This window comes from Mesoplodon mirus (assembly GCF_964341445.2).
Source record: "Mesoplodon mirus genome assembly, chromosome: 6".
In the NCBI taxonomy this organism is placed as follows: Eukaryota; Metazoa; Chordata; class Mammalia; order Artiodactyla; family Ziphiidae; genus Mesoplodon; species Mesoplodon mirus.
In genome coordinates this window covers 86,955,387-86,978,700 of record NC_138982.1, presented here as the reverse complement: position 1 = coordinate 86,978,700, position 23,314 = coordinate 86,955,387, and the positions used below count along the sequence as shown (strand labels likewise).

Here is a 23,314-nt window from a genome sequence, read left to right as displayed (position 1 = left end):
GATGACGCAATGCTCCCTGATTGGCTCTGCATCGGAGGCGGTGGTTCAGGGAGCCGAGAATTCTGAAAGCTGGACACGTGGTAGCGAACGGTGAGGAGCTTAAGGGGTCTCAAGCCCCAAAAAGTTGGGAGGTTTGCAGGTAAGTGCTCCCTTTCCCTGTTAGTGTGGGAGCTGCTACGCGTAAGGGGAGGCTGCTGCGAGAGAGTCGCGTCGCGTCTAGACGCTTCCTGGTTGTGTTGTGGTAACTGATTGTACTCGCGCCATGTCTCTTTCATTTTTCTGGGTCTCCTGGTGGATCCTGGCTTCTGTTAATCCAGATTCTCCCAAATCGTGTGAGCCTCACCGCATCTCAGAGAGAAGTGTCTCCTTTCGACCGGGCTCTGCTTAAAGGTCAAGTTTCCGTGCGCAAGTTTTTTCTAGACTCCCCAGGATGCTTGAGAGGGTTGGACCGATCTCGAATACCTGATCTAAGCCCTTCGCGAGGTCTGGGGCCCCTGGAGACGGCCCATGGAGTGAAGCTAAATCCATCGTTACTGACTGAGCCTAGGTGTTCCCAGGGACAGTCCATGCTGGGATATGTAGGTTCATAAGGCAGGGTAGAGATTTAGACCCTGCTACTTTGTAGTTGTATGACCTTACGCAACTTGTTTAATAACTCTCGGACCCTCGATTTACTCATCTGTAAAATGGGAGCTATAGTACCTAAATCATTAGAGTGTGGTACCCATTAAAAAATCAATGTATGTAGAGAACTCTGCCAGGAAACGTAAACTGAAATAGACTTGAGGTTTGTCAAAAAAAAAAATCAGGGAAGCTGTGCCCTCAAGACTACTGCAGCAATCACAGGACCTGTTCTGTAACTTGAGTGTTCATCAGAAGGGTGATGGTAGATTAAGTTGTGTTACATCCAAGCTATGCAATATCATGAAGTAGTTATTTTAAAGGGTAAGTTAAATTCTGCGTCTCTTCTTCAGGAAAAATATCCGTTGTGTATTCCTGGGCGATAAGCAAATTTCAGAGAAGTGCTTATAGTATAGTATATTTGCATTTTTTTAATTAAAAAACACCGTTTCCCATACAAGTATATTTAAATGTTTGTGTGCATAGAAAGGTTGTCGAGGTTGGAGGATGGATAGAGGCAGAGAAGGGAGATGAAGGAAGACAAGAACAGTAATAACAGTATAGAAAAATGGAAAATATGACTGTAACATTATATCTTAACATTACAGTTAATATGTAAACATTGCATGTGCTGATGGACAAGGTGGGACTTCTAATAGACTACCAGCCTATTAGACTACAGCCTCTAAAGGCAGACTTCTATGATTTAAGTGGCTCTGCCACTTTGTAAATGGTGACTTTTTTAGCCTCAGTTTCCTCATCTGTAAAATGCCTGTAATAATAGAATCTGCCTTAGATTGACATGACAGTACATAATAGTGGAGTTAACATGTGAATAACAGGACCTGATACATAGTAAACACCCAATAAATGTTGCTACTGTTATTTCTTTAAATAGGTGAAACTAATTTAACTTTTATTGTGATTACTGACATATTTGGACTCACTCCTGCCATCTTATTTTGTATTTTCTATTTTTGATGTGCTTTTTGGTCTCTTTTCCTCTTTTTTTCCCTTAAGTATTAACCAATTTTTCTTGATCCTTCCCTGCCCCTCCCCAGCGGGTTTGGGAATTATCCATTTTCAGTAATCTTTTAATGCTTACTTAAAAATTTTTAACACGCGTACTTAAAGTTTAACATTATTCATGATCTCTCTCCTCCTCCCAAATAGTGTAAGAATTTTAGAATAGTACCTCTGAATACTTTCCTCCTCATCTTCCATTACTAGTTTCTAGAATTTTAGAGTCCATCATTTCTATATGTCTTTCTTAGCTCAGTGCACCATATTGTTTAGAAGTCCTTCAGACTTTTTTTGCATGCATATACAGTGTGTGTTTGTGTGTGTATATTTATAAATATATATATGCAATTTTTCTTTTGCAAAAAATATGTTCACCTAAGCCTGCTCTTTTCCCTCAGTGTATTGTGGTCATCTTTCCATGACAGTCTGTAGAGAATCCATTAAGAAACATTAAAAAATCCCTTTTTTCCTAAGGGAATGGAAGGAGGGGAGAAATATGTGGCAATGGAGGTATTAAGATACGTACAATGCTGCCACAAGCGCAGGGAATCTTGGTTAGCCCTTGTAAAAGCATAGATCTACTTGTCCTTAAAGTGATTAAGAGTTTTTCCATTAACCATTATTTCCAAATGGCTCTTTTAATGGTTTTTTAAGACTTTACCAGGAAGTGAAAATGTAGGTGTTTGTATATTGAGAAAAGCACAACCCCAGAAATCTTAGAAGAGACTCACAACAAGTGAAAGGGAAAAGGGTAATGATATGAAGCCAAATAAAAACCAGTTAATATTTTGGAGACCGTTAGTTTATTTCTTGAGAACTTTGCTTGGATTAATAGACTATATTACTCCAAAAACATGTTTTAAAAATATGTACATGAATATGTGTGTGTGTGTATATATTATATTTACATTACTCCATAATAAAAACTTTTTGTGTTCAAGCCCCTAGAAAAAAGGTGCAATTATAATAACACTAACCACAGGGCTTCCCTGGTGGCGCAGTGGTGGAGAGTCCGCCTGCTGATGCAGGGGACACGGGTTCGCGCCCCGGTCCGGGAAGATCCCACGTGCCGCGGAGTGGCTGGGCCCGTGAGCCATGGCCGCTGAGCCTGCGCGTCCGGAGCCTGTGCTCTGCAACGGGAGAGGCCACAACAGTGAGAGGCCCGCGTACCGAAAACAAAAACAAAGACAAAAACACTAACCACAAATTGATCAGTAATGAGGAAAGGAAAGCTGGGTTCAAAGCTGGACAAAGTTGCATGTTATTTTTTAAATGTTGATTTCCAGCTAAAGTACATTCTCTGATGCTTTCCTCAGATTTCTTAATATTTGCATTCATCCTCACAATACACAGAATCACCAGTAACAATTTATCTATTACAATACTTTTCTTTAGGCACATTTGTCTACTTTTCCTTGCTTATACTTTTTCCTTTGATGCTGCGTCCATTTACTGTGATTAGGGTAGGACTCTTAAGAAACCCCAAACAGCAGAATGTGAGTGCATAGCATCAGAGTCCCATACTGTGGAGAGAACCAAGTGGGTATTTCTCTCCAGCTGACCTAGTGGGTTCAGTACACTAAGCTAAGGATTTTCAATTTCATCCTTAAAGTTATGGAGATTAAACTTTTATGCATTGTATCACAGGAGGACCCATCTCTGCATCTAAGAGCATGGTGGCTGAGGTCCTCTAGAACTACGACGGACCTGTAATGACAGACCTTGGGTTAAGAATGAAGGAAGCTATTTCTTCGATTGAGGAAAAAGTGGGAAGAGGAGATATGCATATACAGACATTGTATTACTCTCACTTCAAAGATGTAATCAAAAGCTCAGGCCTCTTGGCAGAGACCTGGGTTCTAGACTAAGTCTGATTAATCTTGCTTAGCCTCAGATTTGTTATTGTGGAACGGCAGAGGGGATGATGAAGTCCATGAGGAGCTCTCTGTTTGGCATCTCTGGTAGTAATGGTCAGACTTAACTATTTTCAGAATTTCTAAAGTCTGATGGCAATCATACATTACCTGGGATGTTAAACAGAAGGTTACTAAAGCACTGCGGTTTGTTGTTTTTACCTGGAATTGAGTTAACTTGACATGGAAAAGCACATTATCTCATGCTTGTCAGCAGCTTTGATTGTCAGTCTTTTATTTATTAATAAACTGGAAAAATGAAAGGAGGGTTTGATGGGGAGAGATAACAATAAAAATTGGTAGCATTCTAGAATCCTAAACTTCATTTTTCAAACATGCTAGTTTTATCCTATGAAGGCTCTTCCTACTTTTATATGGATTTAATTTAAAAAATACAACTCGTGTGTACATTTAAACTCTTTACAAAACTTAGGCAGCTCAGATGAGACAGAACTTTTGGAGTAAGAGGAGAAATCAGCAAATTCTCTCTAGGCCTTTCTGAAAACACGCAGGACAATGCAGTTTCTTCCATTCTCAGATGTGTATGAGGGTAGTAAGTGCTAAGTTGTTGCAGTATTAGTAATCTTGGTCCATTAAATTTTCATTAGTTCTTATTTATGTTTCAAAAACCTATTGTTCCATATTTGTTTATTCTAATAGTCAGAATAATAGGGTTGATTCATTAACTTTGAAGTGAATTTCTTACTTTCGTGCTTCCCCCGCTTCAGTTCTCTAGAACTTACTTAGATTGCAAAATACATTCTTTAACTTTGCTACAAATGGCTTCCAAGCTCTGTTAGTTTAAAAGATTTTATCACTTGAAACCAGAAGGTTATGTGTATTATTTGATAAATCAATAAGGAGCATGAGGGACTTCCCTGGTGGTCCAGTGGTAAAGAATCCACCTTACAATGCAGGGGACGTGGGTTCAATCCCTAGTCAGGGAACTAAGATCCCACAAGCCTGTGTACCACAACTACTGAGCTCGCACGCCTCAATGAGAGAGCCTGGGGGATGCCCATGCGCTCTGAACCCCACGAGCCACAACTAGAGAAAACCCGCACGCCACAACTAGAGAGAAGCCCGCGCGCCACGTGCCTCAACGAAGATCCCGCGTGCCGCAACTAAGACCTGATGCAGCCAAGAGTAAATAAAATAAATAAATAAATAAATAAATAATCTTTTTTTAAAAAAAAGGAATATGATTGTATAAACTAATGACTCTTCTATTCTCTTGTATTTTCTATATTACATTCTCATTAGCCTGTAATTATATTTATTTTTTGGTATAAACTTTCTTTTATTTTAACTGTTTTAATGTGTATAGCCTGGCTTTAAAAAAAGTAGCTTTTATATTACCCTTTGTTAAAACATAATAACTTTTTTCTCTTAACACTCTCCATTTCTGTGGGTTCCAGTGAGACATTTTATCTTTGTGATAACTTGAAATAATGAAGGTAGAGTCACAGAAAATTGACCAGCCTTTCCCCAAATACTTATACTATTTTTTATAATTCATGTTTAACATGAAATCACTTATTGAACCATACGGAAAGTAGTTACTCTTATTTCTAAAATTCAAAAGACTGTTAACTATTTTATTTCAATATAAAAATTTATAACTCCCCAAAAAGTAATATTTGCATTCTTGAATATTTTTTAACTAACGATAAATAATGCTTATTTATTTAGTAATATCTTAAACAATGGTTGACTTTCAGCATGTGGTTTAGTATAATGCTTAAGAGGATAGAATCTAAGGTTGGAACCTCTCAGAGAGCTGTATTAATTTATCTGTTAATAAAACTGGGCCTAGCCTAACTGGCAAAAATTCCAGAGGGTATGGTATCAATACTTGCTGCAGAGACGCTGGTATTTCAAAATGCTGGATATCCAGTGACATTTTGCAAATGATCTGCCATGCCTGGTCACTGAGTTTTACAGGGCATTTAAAGAAGTGGGACCCAGGATTTGCTTCACTGAATAATAATTAATTAACACAGTCCAACAAAGTAATTGACCATGTTTTCTGATTTTTTTCCCTGTGTATCTTTGGAATTTAGAAAGTATATCTTTTTTGTTAATCAAATATTTTTCCTTCCCAATTATAAGAATAATGCAACGTAGCTTACGAATTGCATGGATGCCCACACAGTTTCTTACCTCTGTTTGGACACCGTATAAGAACAAAGTTGGAGAATAATCCCACCTCTCTGACATAACCTCTGTTTCTCTTTTGATGTATGTTCTTCCATATATTTTAATAAACAGCAGAATGCTCTTTTGGAATCTGTTTTCTTCATTTAATTACATATTAGGGAAAATTGCTATGTTGCCTAGGATTCTCTCAAATTAGAGAAAGAAAAAAAAATGGATCAAATCAGTAATCAGTATTTCCTAAGCAGTATGACCTTTCTCTATACACATTTTCATGGCTGAGAGCAATCCTCGGCTTCACAGTGCTCTTTCCATGATTAGTCTTTACTTCTGTCCTTCTGTTTGTTTGGTTTCCATCAGCTCAGACAAAATTTCCATGACTGAATTTAAATGTGGTTGGTGTCATCATATTGTGCTGGGACTTTGGGGAAGGTGTCTTATTCTCTCTGTGTCTTTTCCCATTCCCCTATTCCTGATATCTAAAAAAATCCTAGACTGGAAGTAATAACAAACATGCTATCATTTTTTTTTTTTTTGTAGTTCGCTTGGAAAAATATTTAGCTTTTAGATGTCATGGAACTCCTTCTGAATGTAATGTACTTTTCTTATCAGGACCTGGAGGAACCCCTTAGGATGAAGCTAAGTCTTACCAAGGTGGTTAATGGCTGTCGCCTAGGAAAAATAAAAAACGTAGGCAAAACAGGAGACTGCACCATGGACATTCCAGGCTGCCTTCTGTACACCAAGACTGGCTCTGCCCCACACCTGACCCATCACACACTGCATAAAATCCACGGGGTTCCTGCCATGGCTCAGCTTACACTGTCATCACTGTAAGTATGAGACCTGATCATTCACATGTCAACCCTGGCAGCAGCTTGGTTACCTTAATAAGGTGTGGTAAAGAGAAAGACTTTTTTGCTTATGTGCCAAATTTGTAGGTTTTTTAGAATGAAATCAGAAGAGAGATATCAAATATTCTACATCATCTGGCCCTAATCTGGAACCATGGGCCAGACCTACATGATAGAGCTGCTTCACTTTTCCATACCACCCTCATTGCCACTGCTCCCAGGGGTGACAGGGCCTGGAATGCTCTATGAGGGCTAAACTTGGAACCTAGGGGCTGTCTTCACTCACCAGCCTCAAAGTTTTCTCTGTCTCTGCACGTGTTCTACTCTAAGGAAACAACTAATGGAGTGAGATCATTTTGTGTAATGTACATACTGACCTTGTCCCTAATTGAAGAATCTGCTATAAGATCAAATAACTCTGTAAGATTGTGTTAATAACAGTGAATTTAAAGGGACAAGGGAAAGAAGAAAATCTAGATATTCTGGGGCCATTGTTCTTTGTCAATTTCTCCTCTCACAGAACCACTTGCAAATTGAAGAGCTTTGCTCTGGCTAATGAACCCAACCTAATGAGTGGGGACTCTTGAATAATGGTGTATGTACTTGGTTGTTTGAGACTACATTTACTGTCACGTAGCTTGTTTCGGTGAGAAGAGGGCTTCAGTTGTTGCATAGAGTATCTGTAGAATAATTCATTATTATGTTACATAGTTTTCTGTTTTGCTTACAGGGCAGAATATCATGAAGTCTTGGCAGAATATAAGGAAGGAGTTGGAAAGTTTATAGGTAAAAATTAATCAAGTTATTTGTGTGTGCCTTATGGTGTATTAATTTGGAGGTTGGAGATGCTGTTTATGCTTTGATCATTCATACATTTATTTATTCATTAATTTAATAAGCATTTAATGAGTATCTAAGAACCAGGAACCCCTTTGCACTGGGGATTCAAAGATGAGTGGGAAACAATTGCTGCCCTCATGAAACTCAGAGCCTAGGTGGGATAAAGATAAACAGGTAATTCTAGTAGAGTGTGGTGACTACATTTGCAGGATCAGGTGTAGATACATGTATCATGAGAGCCCAGAGGAAGGAACACATAACCTGCTGTTGGGTCCATGTGGAAGGAGGTCAGAATAAAGGAAGGATTCTTGACAAAGAAGATGAGGGGGCGCCTTACCTGGGTCAAGGAGGAGTAGTAGTTAGACAGGTCAGGAGGTGGGTGCAGTGGTGGTGGTAGACAGGTGTGAGCAGACACTCCAGGCAAAGAGCAAAGACCTAGAGGTGAAGGACTGCATGGGACACACCTAAGATCCAAAGCAGGCTTGTCATGTTTGCGCCTAAAACATAAGGCAGAGGATGAAGAGTTTATATTCAGCTATATTCTGATGTGTTAATATTATCTTCTGTTCCAGAAATTGGATTTTGAATGCTGATCTATGTGTCCATTTATTTATAGGAAAAGCTTAGCAGGGACAGCCAGAGAACCAATTCTTCTGTAGACCATTTTCTCTTGAAGCTTTTTCCCAATATCTAGGACTCACTTAAATGAATGAAAATCCTGCTTCCATTGGTTGTTCAGTCCTCTGCTTCTGAGGGAAACTGCATGATGACTTGGTTGTCACAAGGGCCTGTGTTTCAGGAGAGGAATTTATATAATATCGTTTTCCTTGATCTGAGACCAATTTTAATAACCAGCTTTAAAGTATACAAGCATATAATTAAGTGAAAATAGCAAATATAAGCTTTCTAGAGATAATTGTAATAATTGAAATTATAGACAATAAGGTGGAGAACTGCAGAGATTTTTGTTTGCTTTATATTTTTGGTCTTTTTTCAGCAAAATTCTATTTTTTTTCTTATGAAAATGCAGCATATGAAATTTAAGTACATATGGCTTAGTGAACTTTTTTTGGATTTTTTTTAAAGCAACTGTCTTTTTGATTAAAGAACCTAGGAAACTGGCATCTTGAGTAAATGAAACTTATTGAAAATTAGATCCATTTGCAATGTCCTACAGCTTTTCTATAATTCTGCCCCTAGGGACCCATGGTGTGGGCTGGATTTATTATTAATAAGATTACCTATTGACTGTATAATTTCATCTTTCCAGTAGCTAGTTCCCCTTGGATAGTGCCTAGAATGACCATACATGATATTAAATTCTTCAAAACAAATCAAGTAGGGTCAACATATCATTAAACACTTTCATTGTATCATACTTCAGGTTATACCTTTCCTTTGCAGCAACTCGCTATGTCTTTAGACGTGAACCTTTACATTTAATTCTTCTTTTAGATTAGTAGGTTTCAAAGTAATCTTTTCATTCATGTTGACAGGCCTCCTACAATTCTGAGATACTGTACTCTGTAATCTGTACTGCTTTATCCAGCAGTACACATTATGAAGCTACTCTCTGTTACAACACAGTGTAATTGTTGATGTAGGTGCTCTCAAGGGTTCTTTTTTTATGTTTATACAGGCATGCCAGAATCACTCTTGTACTGCTCCCTGCATGATCCAGTCAGCCCTTGCCCAGCTGGTTATGTAACAAATAAGGTATGTTCTCAGAAGGTCCTCCAAGGCTGAAGGTTTTTCTCAGGAAGTCAGCCTATGGGATCTCTCAGCTGCAAGGATCCCACTGCTTGGGATGCTGAATCATTCCAGACCCCTTTATGCCTTCTCTTTATTTCTACGACTACAGTGGGATGGTGTGGTTTATAGGAGTTAGAGTGGGGCAGCCCAAGGATGAGGTTAAGGTAAGGACTGTATCCTCAGCTTTTTCATTGTTGCCAAAAATTTGGGAGTAGAGAAAGGTCAAGTACATGCCAAAAAAAGAAATTGCTATGATGGTAGAAAACAATAGTCTTTTGATACCATGCTTTATTTGAAGTTTTAACAACCTCAGGAATAGTGGGGAAAGTTGCTGATGAGTGTTATCACATGTATAACTATATATAGTAGAATCTCAGTATAATACTGCTTTTTAGAACAGAATTTGAAAAAGCTGGAGATTTTAGCTGGTGAAAAACAGTATTCAGAGGACTTCCTTAAAAGTTTTAACCTGAGATATGGCCCCATTGCATTGTCCTTGAGGACAGCATTCTAGAAAAGCTTTAGTATATATTGCCACTTTACAAACAGTTACTTTTCCTGCACCCACTTTATTGATATCAACAATATCTATTAATCTTACCTAAGGTAACTATTTTAAATTTGTCTTCTGTTTTACACTTCTTTTTATTTTGTAATTTGAATTCAAAAGAAAATATTTTGACCTCGGTTGTCTATTCCACTTATAAGGGAGAAAGGATTCATTTAAACAGTGTTCTTATGCCAGAATAAAAAGATTATATGTGGCCCCGCATTTATGTCCATCTCTTCTAACAAGAGAGATGCTGTAGGGAAAGGAGTAACCAAAGGTACATATAGAGATTCTTGTGTACTATGGGATTTATGTCTTTGCACATATTTCTGTATCTAACTCACTCTAGTAAACACTTAATAAACATTAATAATGTGTGAGGCCCCAGACTGTGCGCTTGGGGCACAACCATGAATTCGGATACTCTAGTCAGACATATATACAATGGTGTGGTAAGGGCTATCTTTTCTTTTTCTTTCTTTTTTTCTTTGTTTGTTTATTTATGGCTGTGTTGGGTCTTCGTTGCTGCTCATGGACTTTCTCTAGTTACGGCAAGTGCGGGCTGCTCTTCATTGTGGTGCGTGGGCTTCTCATTGCAGTGGCTTCTCTTGTTGCAGAGCACGGGCTCTAGGCATGCGGGCTTCAGTAGTTGTGGCTTGCGGGCTCTAGAGTGCAGGCTCAGTAGTTGTGGCGCACGGGCTTAGTTGTTCCGCGGCATGTGGGATCTTCCCGGACCAGGCATCAAACCCGTGTCACCTGCATTGGCAGGTGGATTCTTAACCACTGCGCCACCAGGGAAGCCCCAGGGCTATCTTTTCTGTGAAAGAAATAAATACAAATTGCTGAAAGAGCTTATAAGAGTGAGCAATTGATTATGCCTAGTAACGTTTGGGGAACACAATAGAGTAGATGGTATTTGAACTCTTATGTCTTGAATAGTATTTTACCAGGCAGAGAAGTAGGGGAAGGCCATTTCAGTCAAAAGGAACAATGTGATCAAAGACAGAAGAATTAAAGTCTGTGGTGTATTCAGGAACAGCAGGGGGTGGCGGAGAATGGAAGACTGGGCTTCTGGAAAAGTAATTATAGAATTCTGAGTGCTAACTCAGAAGTTGGCTTGTGTGGCCATTGAAAGACTTTATCGGAGTCCCTCTGAGCTATCAGGTCCTTAGAGAAATTGGAATATAGTATAGGAAACCTCTTTACCCACCGTGTCTAGGATATTGAATTGCCACCATCTCTCCATCTGTAAAGAAGTGTTGAGTTCAGGATTGCTTTGATCATTTTATTATTTTCTTTTTCTTTGCATGTTACTCTTCTGAATCCCTCATCGTCTTGTCCTGTGGCAGTCAGTGTCTGTGTGGGGTGTTGGAGGACGAGTGGAAATGACTGCCTCCAAGTTCATGGCAATTCAGCAGGCCCTTCAGCCAGACTGGTTCCAGTGCCTTTCAGATGGAGAGGCAACTTGTGATGAAGCCACTTCCATAAAGAGAGCCAGAAAGTCTGTTGACCGATCGCTTCTATTCCTGGATAATTGTCTGAAGCTACAGGAAGAGTCAGAGGTAAAGCTCTGCCACTCACCACTCCTTTCTCTTAGAAACTCTCGCTCATTTACGTTCCAAGATACCACCCTTTCTTCTCCTTCTGCTTCTCTGCTCCTCATTTCTTGGTCTCTTACTCTCACCTGATTTTTTTTTTTTTTTTTTTTTTTTTTTACGGTACGCGGGCCTCTCACTGCTGTGGCCTCTCCCGTTGCGGAGCACAGGCTCCAGACCTGCAGGCTCAGCAGCCATGGCTCACGGGCCCAGCCGCTCCGTGGCATGTGGGATCTTCCTGGACCGGGGCGGGCACGAACCTGTGTCCCCTGCATCAGCAGGCGGACTGTCAACCACTGCGCCACCAGGGAAGCCCAAGCCTTTACTCTATTGATGGATGTTTAGCATGTTTCCAGTTTTTCATTATTCTAAACATCTTTCGCAAATAAACCTTGGTGCATATGAATGAATATATTTGTAGGAGATATTCTTAGAAGTGGAATCGTAGGATATAAAAAGATAAAAGCATTGACGTTTTGATAAGTGTTATCTACTTGCCCTCCCAATATATTTGTAGGAGATATTCTTAGAAGTGGAATCTTAGGATATATAAAGATAAAAGCATTGACGTTTTGATAAGTGTTATCTACTTGCCCTCCCAAGAGGCTGAACTAATTTTTATTCTCTCTAGTTATCAGGGTATATAAGTGCCATTTCTCTAACGCTTTTACCTCTGCTATGTTGCTCTCTGTCTTTTAACTTTTTTGTCAGTGTGATGGGCAAAAATGGTATCGAATTATTTCCAGTTTTCATTTCCTTACTTGTGAGGTTTAGTAAGCTCTCCGGATATGTACGGGGCATTCACATTTGTTTTTTTGAAGTTCATAGTCACATATCTGCCTAGATTTCTATGGGGTTGTCATTTCCTTAGAGGATTTGTTGGAGCTTTACCTATACTGTAGACATTTATCTGTTCCTCCAAAGTATAAGTTCCCCTTTGTCTTTGTTGATAGTATATTTCACTAGGGAATTTTTAATGTTTTTGTACTCAAACATGTCTGCCTTTTCCTGTAAGCTTTAGCTTGCTTTGAAAGGCCTTATCTCAAGACTATAAAAATATTCAACGTATTCTTCTAATACTTGTATAACTATATTTTTTATGTTTAGATCTTAGGGCCGTCTGGAATTTATTTTTGAGGATGGTGTACAGTAGTAATTTTTGTTTTATCTTTTTCCAAATGGACAGTCAGTTGTCCCATCCAAACAGTTTTGCAGTTCCTAAAGTTATTTCTAACTAAGAGATTTAGAAGTAACCTAAGGTAGACCAGGATAACCATTTATAGAAATTAAAACTGTTGCTTTTGTTCTTTTCCTCTTATACCTGCTTGGTGTGTGCTTAATTTAATCTAAGCTAAAGCCTGATTAACTATGTTGATTGCCTCAGCTTCTTTTCAGTCTTTTCTTCCCTCTTTGAGTGGCTTTCAAATTGTGTTCTTTGGAGCCCTAAGGGTTCTCAGGAAGGCGGTAAGGCTCATTTAAACAGAGGTCTCCACTACTGGAAACAGTTAAAAGCGTTCAATCCTTTCTTACCTTAGGTCCTCCGGAAAAGTGTGATCATTGGAGTGATTGAAGGTGGAGATGTGATGGAGGAGAGGCTGAGGTCAGCACGAGAGACAGCCAAGCGGCCTGTAGGTGGCTTCCTTCTGGATGGCTTTCAAGGGGCTCCAACAACCCTGGAGACTAGACTGCACTTGCTGTCATCAGTCACTGCGGAGCTACCGGAGCACAAACCGAGGCTAGTGTTCCGTTAGGGTGCAGGCCGAGCCTGGTGGGCTGCAGAGCAGGGGTGCTGCCGAATGTGCGGTATGCAGTCTGTGTGTGGGTGTGTCTTTTGATGTTTTGATTACGTTCTTTCTGGGCTGAGTCTGCTGAGGCGGACTGTGGAGGAAGTTTCCATCAAGGCTGTCTTGCCTTTGATTTCAGAATGTAGACCAGAGGACACTGCCATGTGAATTAGTTTATTTTATTATTATTTTTTTTTTGCAGTATGCGGGCTTCTCACTGCTGTGGCCTCTCCCGTTGCAGAGCACAGGCTCCAGATGCGCAGGCTCAGTGGCCATGGCTCACGGGCCCAGCCGCTCCGCAGCATGTGGGATCCTCCCGGACCGGGGCACGAACCCGTGTCCCCTGCATCAGCAGGCAGACTCTCAACCACTGCACCACCAGGGAAGCCCTGAATTAGTTTATTTGATCCTCATTATAAGCGAGGGCAAGTGTTATACTGGTTCCCCTCATTCTTGTGCCAGTTGTAAATATTGTTCTTTATTCACTATAACCTGGTGCCTGGGGACAGATATAAAGTCATGTGGAACTCTGGCCTTAAGCAAGTAAAGTTGAGGACAGACCTGGGATGCCTGGTGCAATGAAGATGGGTTCTGTCAATAAGGTCCTTTAAGAAGTTCTTAGATTGGAGACAGGTAGTGAGTGGTATTATTTTTTAAATCAAGGGCACTGGCAACCCTAGTGGGGTTGGTTCTTTCCATCAGTCACAGGATTCATTATGTGCTGGAGAGAAGAGTGATCTGCAGGATTCAAAGCTAAAAATCCCCAAGTTTCTGAGTATAGCCAATGTCTTATTAGACTATCCAAATTTTTTATTTTTTCCTTTTTAAAAAACTGTAGTCTTTTATCCCAGTTGATATGAATATTCATGCTTTTTTCCTACAGATATATTAAGAGGTTTGATTATGGGGTGCTGCTTTATACCCCTTGGGCTGCTGGATATGTGTATGTAATTTTACTACTTTTAAAAAAATCCAGGTATAGCTTGCAGTTAAGTATATGAATTTTATGTATACCCTGGTGAATTTTTATTCATATATATGCTTGTGTAAATACCAGCCAGCGCAAGATATTGCCATCACCCCAGCCAGCATTCCCCCCCCAACCCCACCGCTCCACCAGCCCCAGTTTTATCCTAACTCTCTGTGTTCATTGCTTTCCCTCCTGTGCTTATTTCATTCTGGTGCAGATGATAATTCAGCACTAGTATTTCTAGTCATTTTCTGGACTTCTTTTGAGTTAAGTGCTCACAGATGTCTGTTACTGGATTTGAAAGCTGGGATTGTTTTTCTTTCTATAAGTGTGTAGAAATGCCAGCTTCAGTTGGAGAGGAGTTCTAAAACATGACATTACTTGAAGGAAACTGTAGTCAGAAAAACCAGCATATATTTAAGGGTTCTGGTTGTTTAATATTACATAAGCCTTTTTTTGGACTTCTTTTAGAAATCAGGGAGTCTATAAGCTTTTCTCTGCCAGTTTGTAAAAGGGACTATGAGTAGAAAAACAAACATAAAAAATAGCAGCCAGCCAGCCAGCCCTAGTCTAGTGCATTTCCCCATCTTGTTTTAGTGGCAAAACCTGGTTGAATGTTATTAACACTCTCAGAATTCATTACCCATTGCCTCTGGAAATACCATCTTATTCTACCATGCAGACATTTTATTAATGGAGAAAATATAAAGAAGCATAAAGAAAGCTGACTAGATTCTTAGAGCCTGTGGGCAGAGTTGAAATTCTGAGAGCAAGAATTGCTTCGTAAATGAACCTATGAAGAATACAGTAGATAAAAATGTCTTTCTTGAAGCAATTATGAAAAAGAATTATAAGCAAAATAAAGTTAAAACATGGAAGAGTATTTGAAGGGGAAATAAAGCACACAGCTTTGCACTAAAAAAGTCTTATATAGTGGATAGGAAGACTACAAAGTTCAGTCTGAGACTACGGAGGTTATTTCAGAAGGGATGAGAAGGGAAGGAAAACTAACCTTTGTTAAGCTTCTCTTTGGGGCAGAAACTACACTCTGTGCTTTTGCAAATATATCATTAATCCTTACAACCAGTCTATGAGGTATGTATTCTTGCTCTTGTTTTTAAAATGAGAAAACTAAAACTCAGAAAGGTTAAGAAACCTTCCCAAAGTAACACAGCAAGTAAATAAATGGCAGAGCTGGGATTCTGGTCCAGGTCTCTCTGCCTCGAAAGCTCTATGTTCTTTCCATACACCTCCTTATCTACTGCCTGCCATGCTAACCATGATTTTTATTATTATTACTGTTAATGCCCTCTGGAAAGACTCTCTGATTTCATTCCTGGCATTGTTCTTATGTCACTGTTCACATTATTTTCACAGGCTGATCTGCGGTGTTAGCCAGCCAGATGAGGTGCTCGAGTGTATTGAAAGAGGAGTGGACTTATTTGAGAGTTTTTTCCCTTATCAAGCAACAGAGCGGGGATGTGCCCTCACTTTCAGCTTTGATTGCCAGCCGATTCCTGAAGAGACATGTAGGTCTTTTGAAGTTAATCTCTGTGTTACCCTTAAATTCTCTCTATTTCCTATCAATTTTTGCCTTGAGTTACAAGCCAGAAATATGTGCATACTATAAAGCCAGGCTTTTATAAAACTATGTCTTTGTTTCTTATCTGTATGCTCTGGCATGTTGGCACACAAAACCAGGCACTTGATACTATACACAGAGCTCATCAATATTAGGAAGTGATTTTGTAGTGAGCAGAACCAAGAAAAACAAAAGCTCTTCTATTAACAACCTGAAAAAAGAACATTCAGAGTGAATAGTGATGAAAATCTAAGAAAAGAAAACCTTTGAACTGCTTGGTAAAAGTTAATTTGTTTTTTCACAAAAGAGTTCTTGTCTGCTTTTTGCAAACCCCAATGCTATTAATATACAGGGTGTCTCATCCCCTCTGATCCTAGTGTTACTTTTGCTTTTTTGGTTTTTTATACATACTGAGATGTGAAAGCTGTTTTCCTCTGCTAATGGTGCTTTGAAGCACTGCCATTTTCTTTTAGTGTTTGGTTATTCAGAAGTCAAGAAAATCAGTTTCAGATTCTAACATTTAACTGGCAGTAGAAAAGGAACCAGGATACAGACTTTGGGTTGGGGTCCCTTGAAGTGTCTCCACAGTGTTTCAGGAGAATGTTGTGTGCCTGGCCTTCCGTCTGGCCTTCAGAGTGTGCTTTCCTTTCTCTCCTCCTGCTCTCCGTTGAACTCTTGCTCTATCATCACCAACCTTAAATTTGAGTAGGGCCAGAGACTTCTTTAAGGGTTCATTTTATTCCCCACAAGTGATGAAAATTTCATTCAGAATATGTTACACTCCTATAAAGCAACTTAAAAGTTAATCTAAATGGAATTAGTTCTAGAAACAAAATCAAGTTGATCAAATTCTTATATAGAGGAGGTCAATTTTACTATCTTTTAGACAGACTAGAATGTAATGTATATGGATAGGCACACCATAAACACTTTATACATGTTCATGACTTCATTTACAAGTGAAATTATCTCTGCCAGGACATAGGTGACTGATAGTCATTCTGTACCGTGAATATGCAAAACTCTACAAAGAACCTGATATTGAATTCTCTGTAACAAACACGTTCCTTTTGGGCCAGAGAAAGCCAGATTTCTTTATGATTGGGAAAACTGAGTTTGAACATTTTTATGCAAGTATTATGAATCACATTTGTGTGCGTATGTGTGTATAGTAAATTGAGGCTTTTTGCCAATTACAAAGTGAAAATTCCAAGGGAATAAGTTGCATAATGTAGGCAGCAATTCCCCCTAGTAACACTAGTTACCATGCAAAGAGCCAGCTGCTCTGAAGAGAGGCAAGTAGATAAGTATTCCTGGTGTTTCTCTTGCAATTCCAGGAATGTTCTTTCTTAAAGCAAAGAGTTCAAGGGAACAACTCAAGTCCCCATTTAATTATAAGATATATACTTGTAACTACTATTCACTTAGACATAGTTGAATCTCCAAGTTTTGATACTATAGATAATAGGTCATTGATCATCTTGTTACATATTGCTTTGTTTTTCTTGTGCTGTTTCCTTCGGATAAATTCTGAGGAGTGGAATTACAGGGTCAAAGGCATGAAATAGTAACTAAAATAAAATTCTCGCAATGGCCACTCTTTATCTGATCTTCTTTCAAGACTTTTTATTGGTTTGTCCTTTAGTATTGCAACAAAATGGGACACAGGAAGAAGTAAAATATGTGGATCAAGCAAAGAAAAGTAAAACAACTAGCTGCAACCAAGAAATGACATCATTTGAAATTAATCTGAAGGAAAAAAAGTAAGGAATTTTTTTTTAAGTATGGATTTTGATTTCTGACTTTGTAATTTCAGTCTGTTTTGAAAGTTTATATAACTGTTCCCTTTTCAGTTCATGACTTCAAAAAATATTTATAGTTGGATATTGTTTGGGCCTTCTCAAAGTCAGTGCCAGCAGTACTCTTTTTTTCTGCAGATGAATTTGTGTACTTTGTCTTGTCAGAAAACTGAGGCTAGATAACTGTTGTTTTAGAAGAGCTGTCAGAAAAATTAGACCAGATCCATTGTTTGGTGTTCTTTACTCCTTATGATTACTTTAAATAGTAGCAGTGTAAAATAAGGATTTCAAGATAAAATAGTACAACAAAATTTTTTAATTTTAAGGAATTTAAGCCATCTTGGTTATATACAGACTATAAGTCTTAAATAAAATATTTGCCTCTGTAAAGACTGAACTAAGATATCTTATAACTTTGTATTTGGCCAAAAGTGGAAATAAAATAATCAGTGGACCAGTGAGTGGTTTTTCTGTGAACTTGGTATATACTCACTTTAATGCTGGGGTGTTTTTGGTCTTACGTAAAGGGACATTTTAGGGACTCAGACTCATTTATGTCTATCTAGTAACAGTACAGACTTGAAAATTTATGAAAGAATATGAAGTTCCTAGTTCTTATTTCTATAGTGATTTCTTGATTATAGGTCTGTAATGGTGACCTTTATCACATTTGACTTCTTGAAAAATAGCCAAGGAGATTCATTTCCATTTTTAAAAAGCTAGGGTAGTATAAATGGTTACTACTAAAATTCACTTTACATTATAGATATAATTGGAAACTGATATTTTTATCATCAGCACTAGAAGTTTTGGAGATTCGGCGTTCAGATTGCAGCCTTGCTTGTGACTGTGTGAGCTTGGTCAAGTCATTTAACTTCTTTTTAATAGCTGATAGAAGGTAGCACGTATATAGTGCTTAGCATGTACCTAGCAGTGTCCTTTACTATATTAACTTATTTAATTCTTGGAACAACTCTATTAGGTAGGCACTGTTACTACCTTATTACATTTCAGATAAGAAAACAAAGACACAGGGAGAGGTTAAGTGACTTTCCCAAGTAAGTTGTGAGCCAGGAACCAACCCCAGGCATTGTAGCTCCATAGCCCTCCCTCTTAAACCCCTTGGCAGTCTTCACTGGTAAAGTGACAAGAAAAATGCCTATCTCCATGGGTGGTTGCAGAGATTAAATGAGACAGTATACATAAAAGTTTTTTGTAAACTGCAAAAAGCTATGCAAGTAAAAGGTCATATCATCTCTTCTAATATTAGCTCTGGTGGCGAGTGGGAGAAAAGTGTCATTCATCAGAACAGTGTCTCCTGACATCTTTGTGTGCCTTTACAGTGTGACTAACCCTGCTCAGCATGGGGGAGCGAGCACGTGACTCTGCTGCTGCTCCTTGGTAAGCCTCAGTCTAGGAGGTTGTATCCATCTGAGGAAGACTCCTGAGTCTCCTGGCCCACTGTACTCTCTGTTAACTTTTGACCCCATTGCCGTCTTAAGCAGGTGCCTGGCACTACGTTTGCCAGTTGTGTTACTGACTATTGGTTACGTGCCAGTCTAGGTTGTCGAGGTCTTGTTTTCCTCACTTTCCAGAATATTGTTGTAACTTCCTTTCTCAGGTACCAGGAGGACTTTGATCCGCTCGTGAGAGGGTGTCCCTGTTACTGCTGTAAGAATCACACTCGTGCGTACATCCACCATCTGCTGGTGACCAACGAGCTGTTGGCTGGCGTCCTGCTTATGATGCACAACTTTGAACACTACTTTGGATTTTTCCAGGCCATCCGGGAAGCACTAAAAAGTGACCGACTGGCACAGTTGAAAGAGCTCATCCACAGGCAAGCATCTTGAGAGCTGGTACGCATAACCTGACTCTTCACATTGAGCCTGCACCACAGTTGTAATGTGGGAAGAAGACAGCAGGAAGTGATCTTCACTTTAATCACCTATATTTGAGAATGAAGTCTACTCAAATAAGGAACATCTGTACTGTACTCTGCCCACCTGAGGCTAAAGAGACTTCTTCTTACGACTGAAATGACCTAGAATGACCTAGATTGATCAGAAAGAATTGAAACCTGACCTTGAATATTTCTGCGCTAACTCTTTTAGTCAACAGAGATTCGTTTAGTCAAAGATAAAAGCTTTAGATGTGAAGGGACAGCCTTGAAGTGGGGATGATGAGAATCTGAGGGTTCCCTGAGTTGGATTAGAGCTTGAAGGGAGTTGACTGGTCATGAGTGACCTCTGTGGACACATGCCTGTTGACCAAGAAGGAATTTGTCTGATTCAAGAGTTTTCTTCATTTTAATCCTTATATTCTCAGGGGTCTCTTTTGGACACTTGTGCCTTCCAGGCTGTCCTGGCAGTGCAATCAACCAGAAATGACTCTTCTGATTTAACCAGGCTCACATCTCCACGGAATGTGGAGCTCACACATTGCTCCAATGACCAGTTGGCCCAGGGCACACTCTTTGTTTGACCATATGGTCTTTCTGTGACTTGTCTCACTAGAGTCAGCGCAGTTGCTTATTAGGAGCTGAAAGTTTGCCTAGCTGCTTTCATCTGGTCGTACAGATCCACTGTGGTCTGCCTTTTAAGCTCATTAAGAGTCGAACCACATAATAACTGGAGCTACATCACCTGGGGAGATTCAGTCACCGTGTGTTCACTTGGACAGAGCCCTGGCCTGCCAGTTAGAGGATTGGGTTTCAGTTCTACTCAACTATGACACTTGGGCAAATCACTTAACCTCTCCATGCCTGTTTCCTCCTGAATAAATGGGGACAGGCAAAGTGAATAGTACTAAATGAATTTCTAAGGTTCCATCTAGCTCTAATATTTGGGGAGCAAGAAGTTTTAGATTGGAACCATAGCTTTATGTGTATCCTTGTTTATTGATCACTATTGGCCTGATAAAAAATGCGGTGGTGCCAGGAGTCAGGCAACAGTAGAGATATTTGAGAGCCTAAAAAGGTTTAGCCCGTGGATTTTAAAGTGGTTGGTAAATTGGCATCAGCAGGTCCTGAGGCTGGGAAGACCTTCGCTGATCACCTCTGATTCTCTGAATTTTTTTCTGCGCTTGTCAAAGGAATGACATTCATGTTGATGGTGTGACAAGTGATTTTTATTCTCTTTGTGCTTTTCTATATTTGTCAAGTTTTCTATAAGAATACACATACATGCACGTTTCACACATAGTTTTTATAAAAACAGCAGAACCAAAAAGATGCCTTTGTTTTGTTTGCAGGGGTATAAAATATATTTGTTTTACATTCTTTTGCTACATTTTTCTATTTGTTCATTTTAGTGGGCATTACCGAACATTGTTTTTAATTATTATGTGGTTACTATATTTTTATATGTAGGGTACCCATCTATACTGTTTTCTTTTATTAGTGGTTTAAGAACGTCCATGAATTCCAAAGCTCATGAATTCCAGAATTCATGGATATTCTTACAACCTCTCCTCCAATTAATGGCAAGGATACTTATGAAAGACAAAGTTTCTGTTCTCAAGAATCTGCTTGTTTTGGGCTTCCCTGGTGGCGCAGTGGTTAAGAATCCGCCTGCCGGTGCAGGGGACATGGGTTCGAGCCCTGGTCCGGAAAGATCCCACATGCCACAGAGCAACTAAGCACATGCACCACAACTACTGAGCCTGCATGCTGCAACTACTGAAGCCCACACACCGAGAGCCTGTGCTCCTCAACAAGAGAAGCGATCGCAGTGAGAAGCCTGTGCACCTCAATGAAGAGTGGCCCCCGCTCAACGCAATTAGAGAAAGCCTGCGTGCAGCAACGAAGACCCAGTGCAGCCAAAAATAAATAAATAAAATAAATTTATTTAAAAAAAGAAGAATCTGCTTGTTTTGAAATATATTGGATTGGAGTTGTTCATATGTTTATAACTCCTGTTCAATGCCAAACCCATTGTGGGAGGAGTATTAATAAATATCCCAGAATCCATATAAAATTTATGAGTTTTATTTGTGTTCAAAACTGAAAATTCTGTCCAACTTTGTCCATTTTTATGGGTCTTTTTCTTATTAGCACATTTGAAAAAAATGTTCCTTTCCTTTAATGTAAATCTATTAAGGTCAATAGCCAATAAATATTTTTAATTAAAAAAATATACTAGTCTGGTTTCCTGTAAATAGTAATGAGTCTATTAAACAAAACGTTAAATTTCCGTGGTACCAGAAATGTTCTCCATTAGAAAAGAATTTTTCTACACCTATTCCATCTGTAGTCATTGCTTTAAGTGCACTCACACTAAATGCAGAATCCAAGAAAGAGATTCAGGGATGCACCTGTCTTTTTACATTATATCATCAAGGGCCTTAAGGCTATACTAGCACATAATAAAAAAAAAATAATAGCCACAATCTATGGAGTACTTTTACTGTGCCAGGCACCTTAGTAAATGCTTTCCACACATATCTCATTGACTCTTCTAGAGCATGGCTGTGAGGTGTTGATACTATTATTCCTAGCCTGAGTTTCGGGAAGGTTGAGTAGCCTGCCTGAGGGCCTACCAGGAATTTCTGGAAGGTTGAGTAGTTTGCCTAAGGACCTACCACTAGTCAGCTCCCAGGTTAGACTTGGCGCCATCTGACTAAAACTCAACAGTTGACCATTGCGCTAGCTTCTTCCTGGTGCTTACTCCTGAGTTGAAGGGGCTATGAGAAGTGAGGACTGAAGAGATGGGCCTTCTGGCCCCGAGGTGCGGGGTGCTTCTGGAGCTTTGCTGCAGCTCAGTCCTGGTTTCCACTGCTCCACTGGAGACTAGCTGGCCCCAGCCTGTGTGGCCCATGGTACCATGTTGGCACCTGTAGGTCTGTACGTGCTCAATGTGAGTTGCCATTCCACGTCCCCCAGTCCTTCCTGACCCCAGTTTGGGGACTGTAATCACACCTTGAATGGTTTCGAGAGGATTTCTGTCTGCAGTCAATTAAAGTGGACTCTTGGGGAATCAATAGGAGCCTGAGGTTTCCTGTATGCCTTGGGGGAAGGATATTTTATTATTCTCTGGGAATAAAGGGAAAAGATTCTTTTAAAACATTTTTCAAACTAAATACTTGCGTAATTAAAGCATTTTTAAAAAATTTCAAACAAAGACCATCAAAAGGTCAAGATTAGAGTGTGTAAGCAACCATCTTCTCCAGGATGTTTTTTTCCTGTTGAGGCAGCTTGGAGCTCACTGAGAAACCACAGAGTTAAATGATTATCCTGTGCCTTCCTAATTAGGAACAGGCTGCTCTCTGCAGTTTGATTAGTCTCGCTGGTAGCGATGGGATTACAGCTTATTAAAACTGACAGTGCTGTGGGGGGCAGGGAGCCAGGAAGGTCAAACTTACATGCTGAGCCAGCCACCAGCAAGGCTCTGCGTTTACCCGAAGGTTTGGTGTAATTGGCATTCATCCTAATATTCTTTTTCATTTCTTTTATTTTTTTCAACTGCCAAGTCTCTTCCTCATTTTACACCTTTTCTCTCTCTTCTTCCTCATGGGAATCCCTGACTTATGACCATATAACCCAAATAACAGTTGGCCAAACAAGAAGAGCAAGCCCAGTGTAGGCAGTGTGAAGTAGGGTAAACATACATCCTCGTTGTTCACAACAGTCCTGGTTTATGTCTGTGGTCCAGGCGTCATTACTAACAGCACCCCCTTTTACTCTCAAAAGTGCCCTGTTTGGACAAGTTATATGGTCACCCTAATGTGAGTGGTGGGGATGGTCAAACTAGAGAGCAGATGCCCCATCTAAACCGGACAGTTGCTACCCACCTCCTGCTAACCGCTGCTGTGGGTCCAGTGCTTTCAGATCTTCCAGTGTTTCAGAGAAGCCAGAAAATCTGGATTTTCACGTGA

At 39.6% G+C, this 23,314-nt stretch overlaps 1 protein-coding gene across 5 annotated transcripts; it reads left to right on the top strand.

Annotated features, from left to right (window-relative positions):
- Positions 1 to 42: 42 nt before the first annotated feature.
- Positions 43 to 21,626, top strand: QTRT2 (queuine tRNA-ribosyltransferase accessory subunit 2). Of its 5 annotated transcripts, XM_082626143.1 has the most exons (10): positions 43 to 139; positions 318 to 390; positions 6,327 to 6,547; positions 7,299 to 7,354; positions 9,048 to 9,124; positions 11,060 to 11,272; positions 12,841 to 13,040; positions 15,437 to 15,588; positions 17,287 to 17,404; positions 19,062 to 21,626. In XM_082626143.1, exons 3-10 carry the CDS (start codon positions 6,348 to 6,350, stop codon positions 19,291 to 19,293), a joined length of 1,248 nt encoding a protein of 415 aa, XP_082482269.1. In that variant the 5' UTR covers positions 43 to 139; positions 318 to 390; positions 6,327 to 6,347; the 3' UTR covers positions 19,294 to 21,626. The 5 variants fall into 5 exon arrangements, with proteins under 5 accessions (XP_082482269.1, XP_082482272.1, XP_082482268.1 ...); XM_082626146.1 differs by lacking the exon at positions 318 to 390 and having other exon boundaries at positions 19,222 to 21,626; XM_082626142.1 differs by lacking the exon at positions 318 to 390.
- Positions 21,627 to 23,314: the final 1,688 nt, after the last annotated feature.

Bases quoted from the DNA above. Each gene is read 5' to 3' on its own strand.
- QTRT2 (XM_082626142.1), top strand. From the start codon at position 6,348: ATGAAGCTAAGTCTTACCAAGGTGGTTAATGGCTGTCGCCTAGGAAAA. The intron at 7,355-9,047 runs GTAAAAATTAAT...ATGTTTATACAG, and splicing joins AGGAGTTGGAAAGTTTATAG to GCATGCCAGAATCACTCTTG. The intron at 11,273-12,840 runs GTAAAGCTCTGC...TTCTTACCTTAG, and splicing joins AGCTACAGGAAGAGTCAGAG to GTCCTCCGGAAAAGTGTGAT.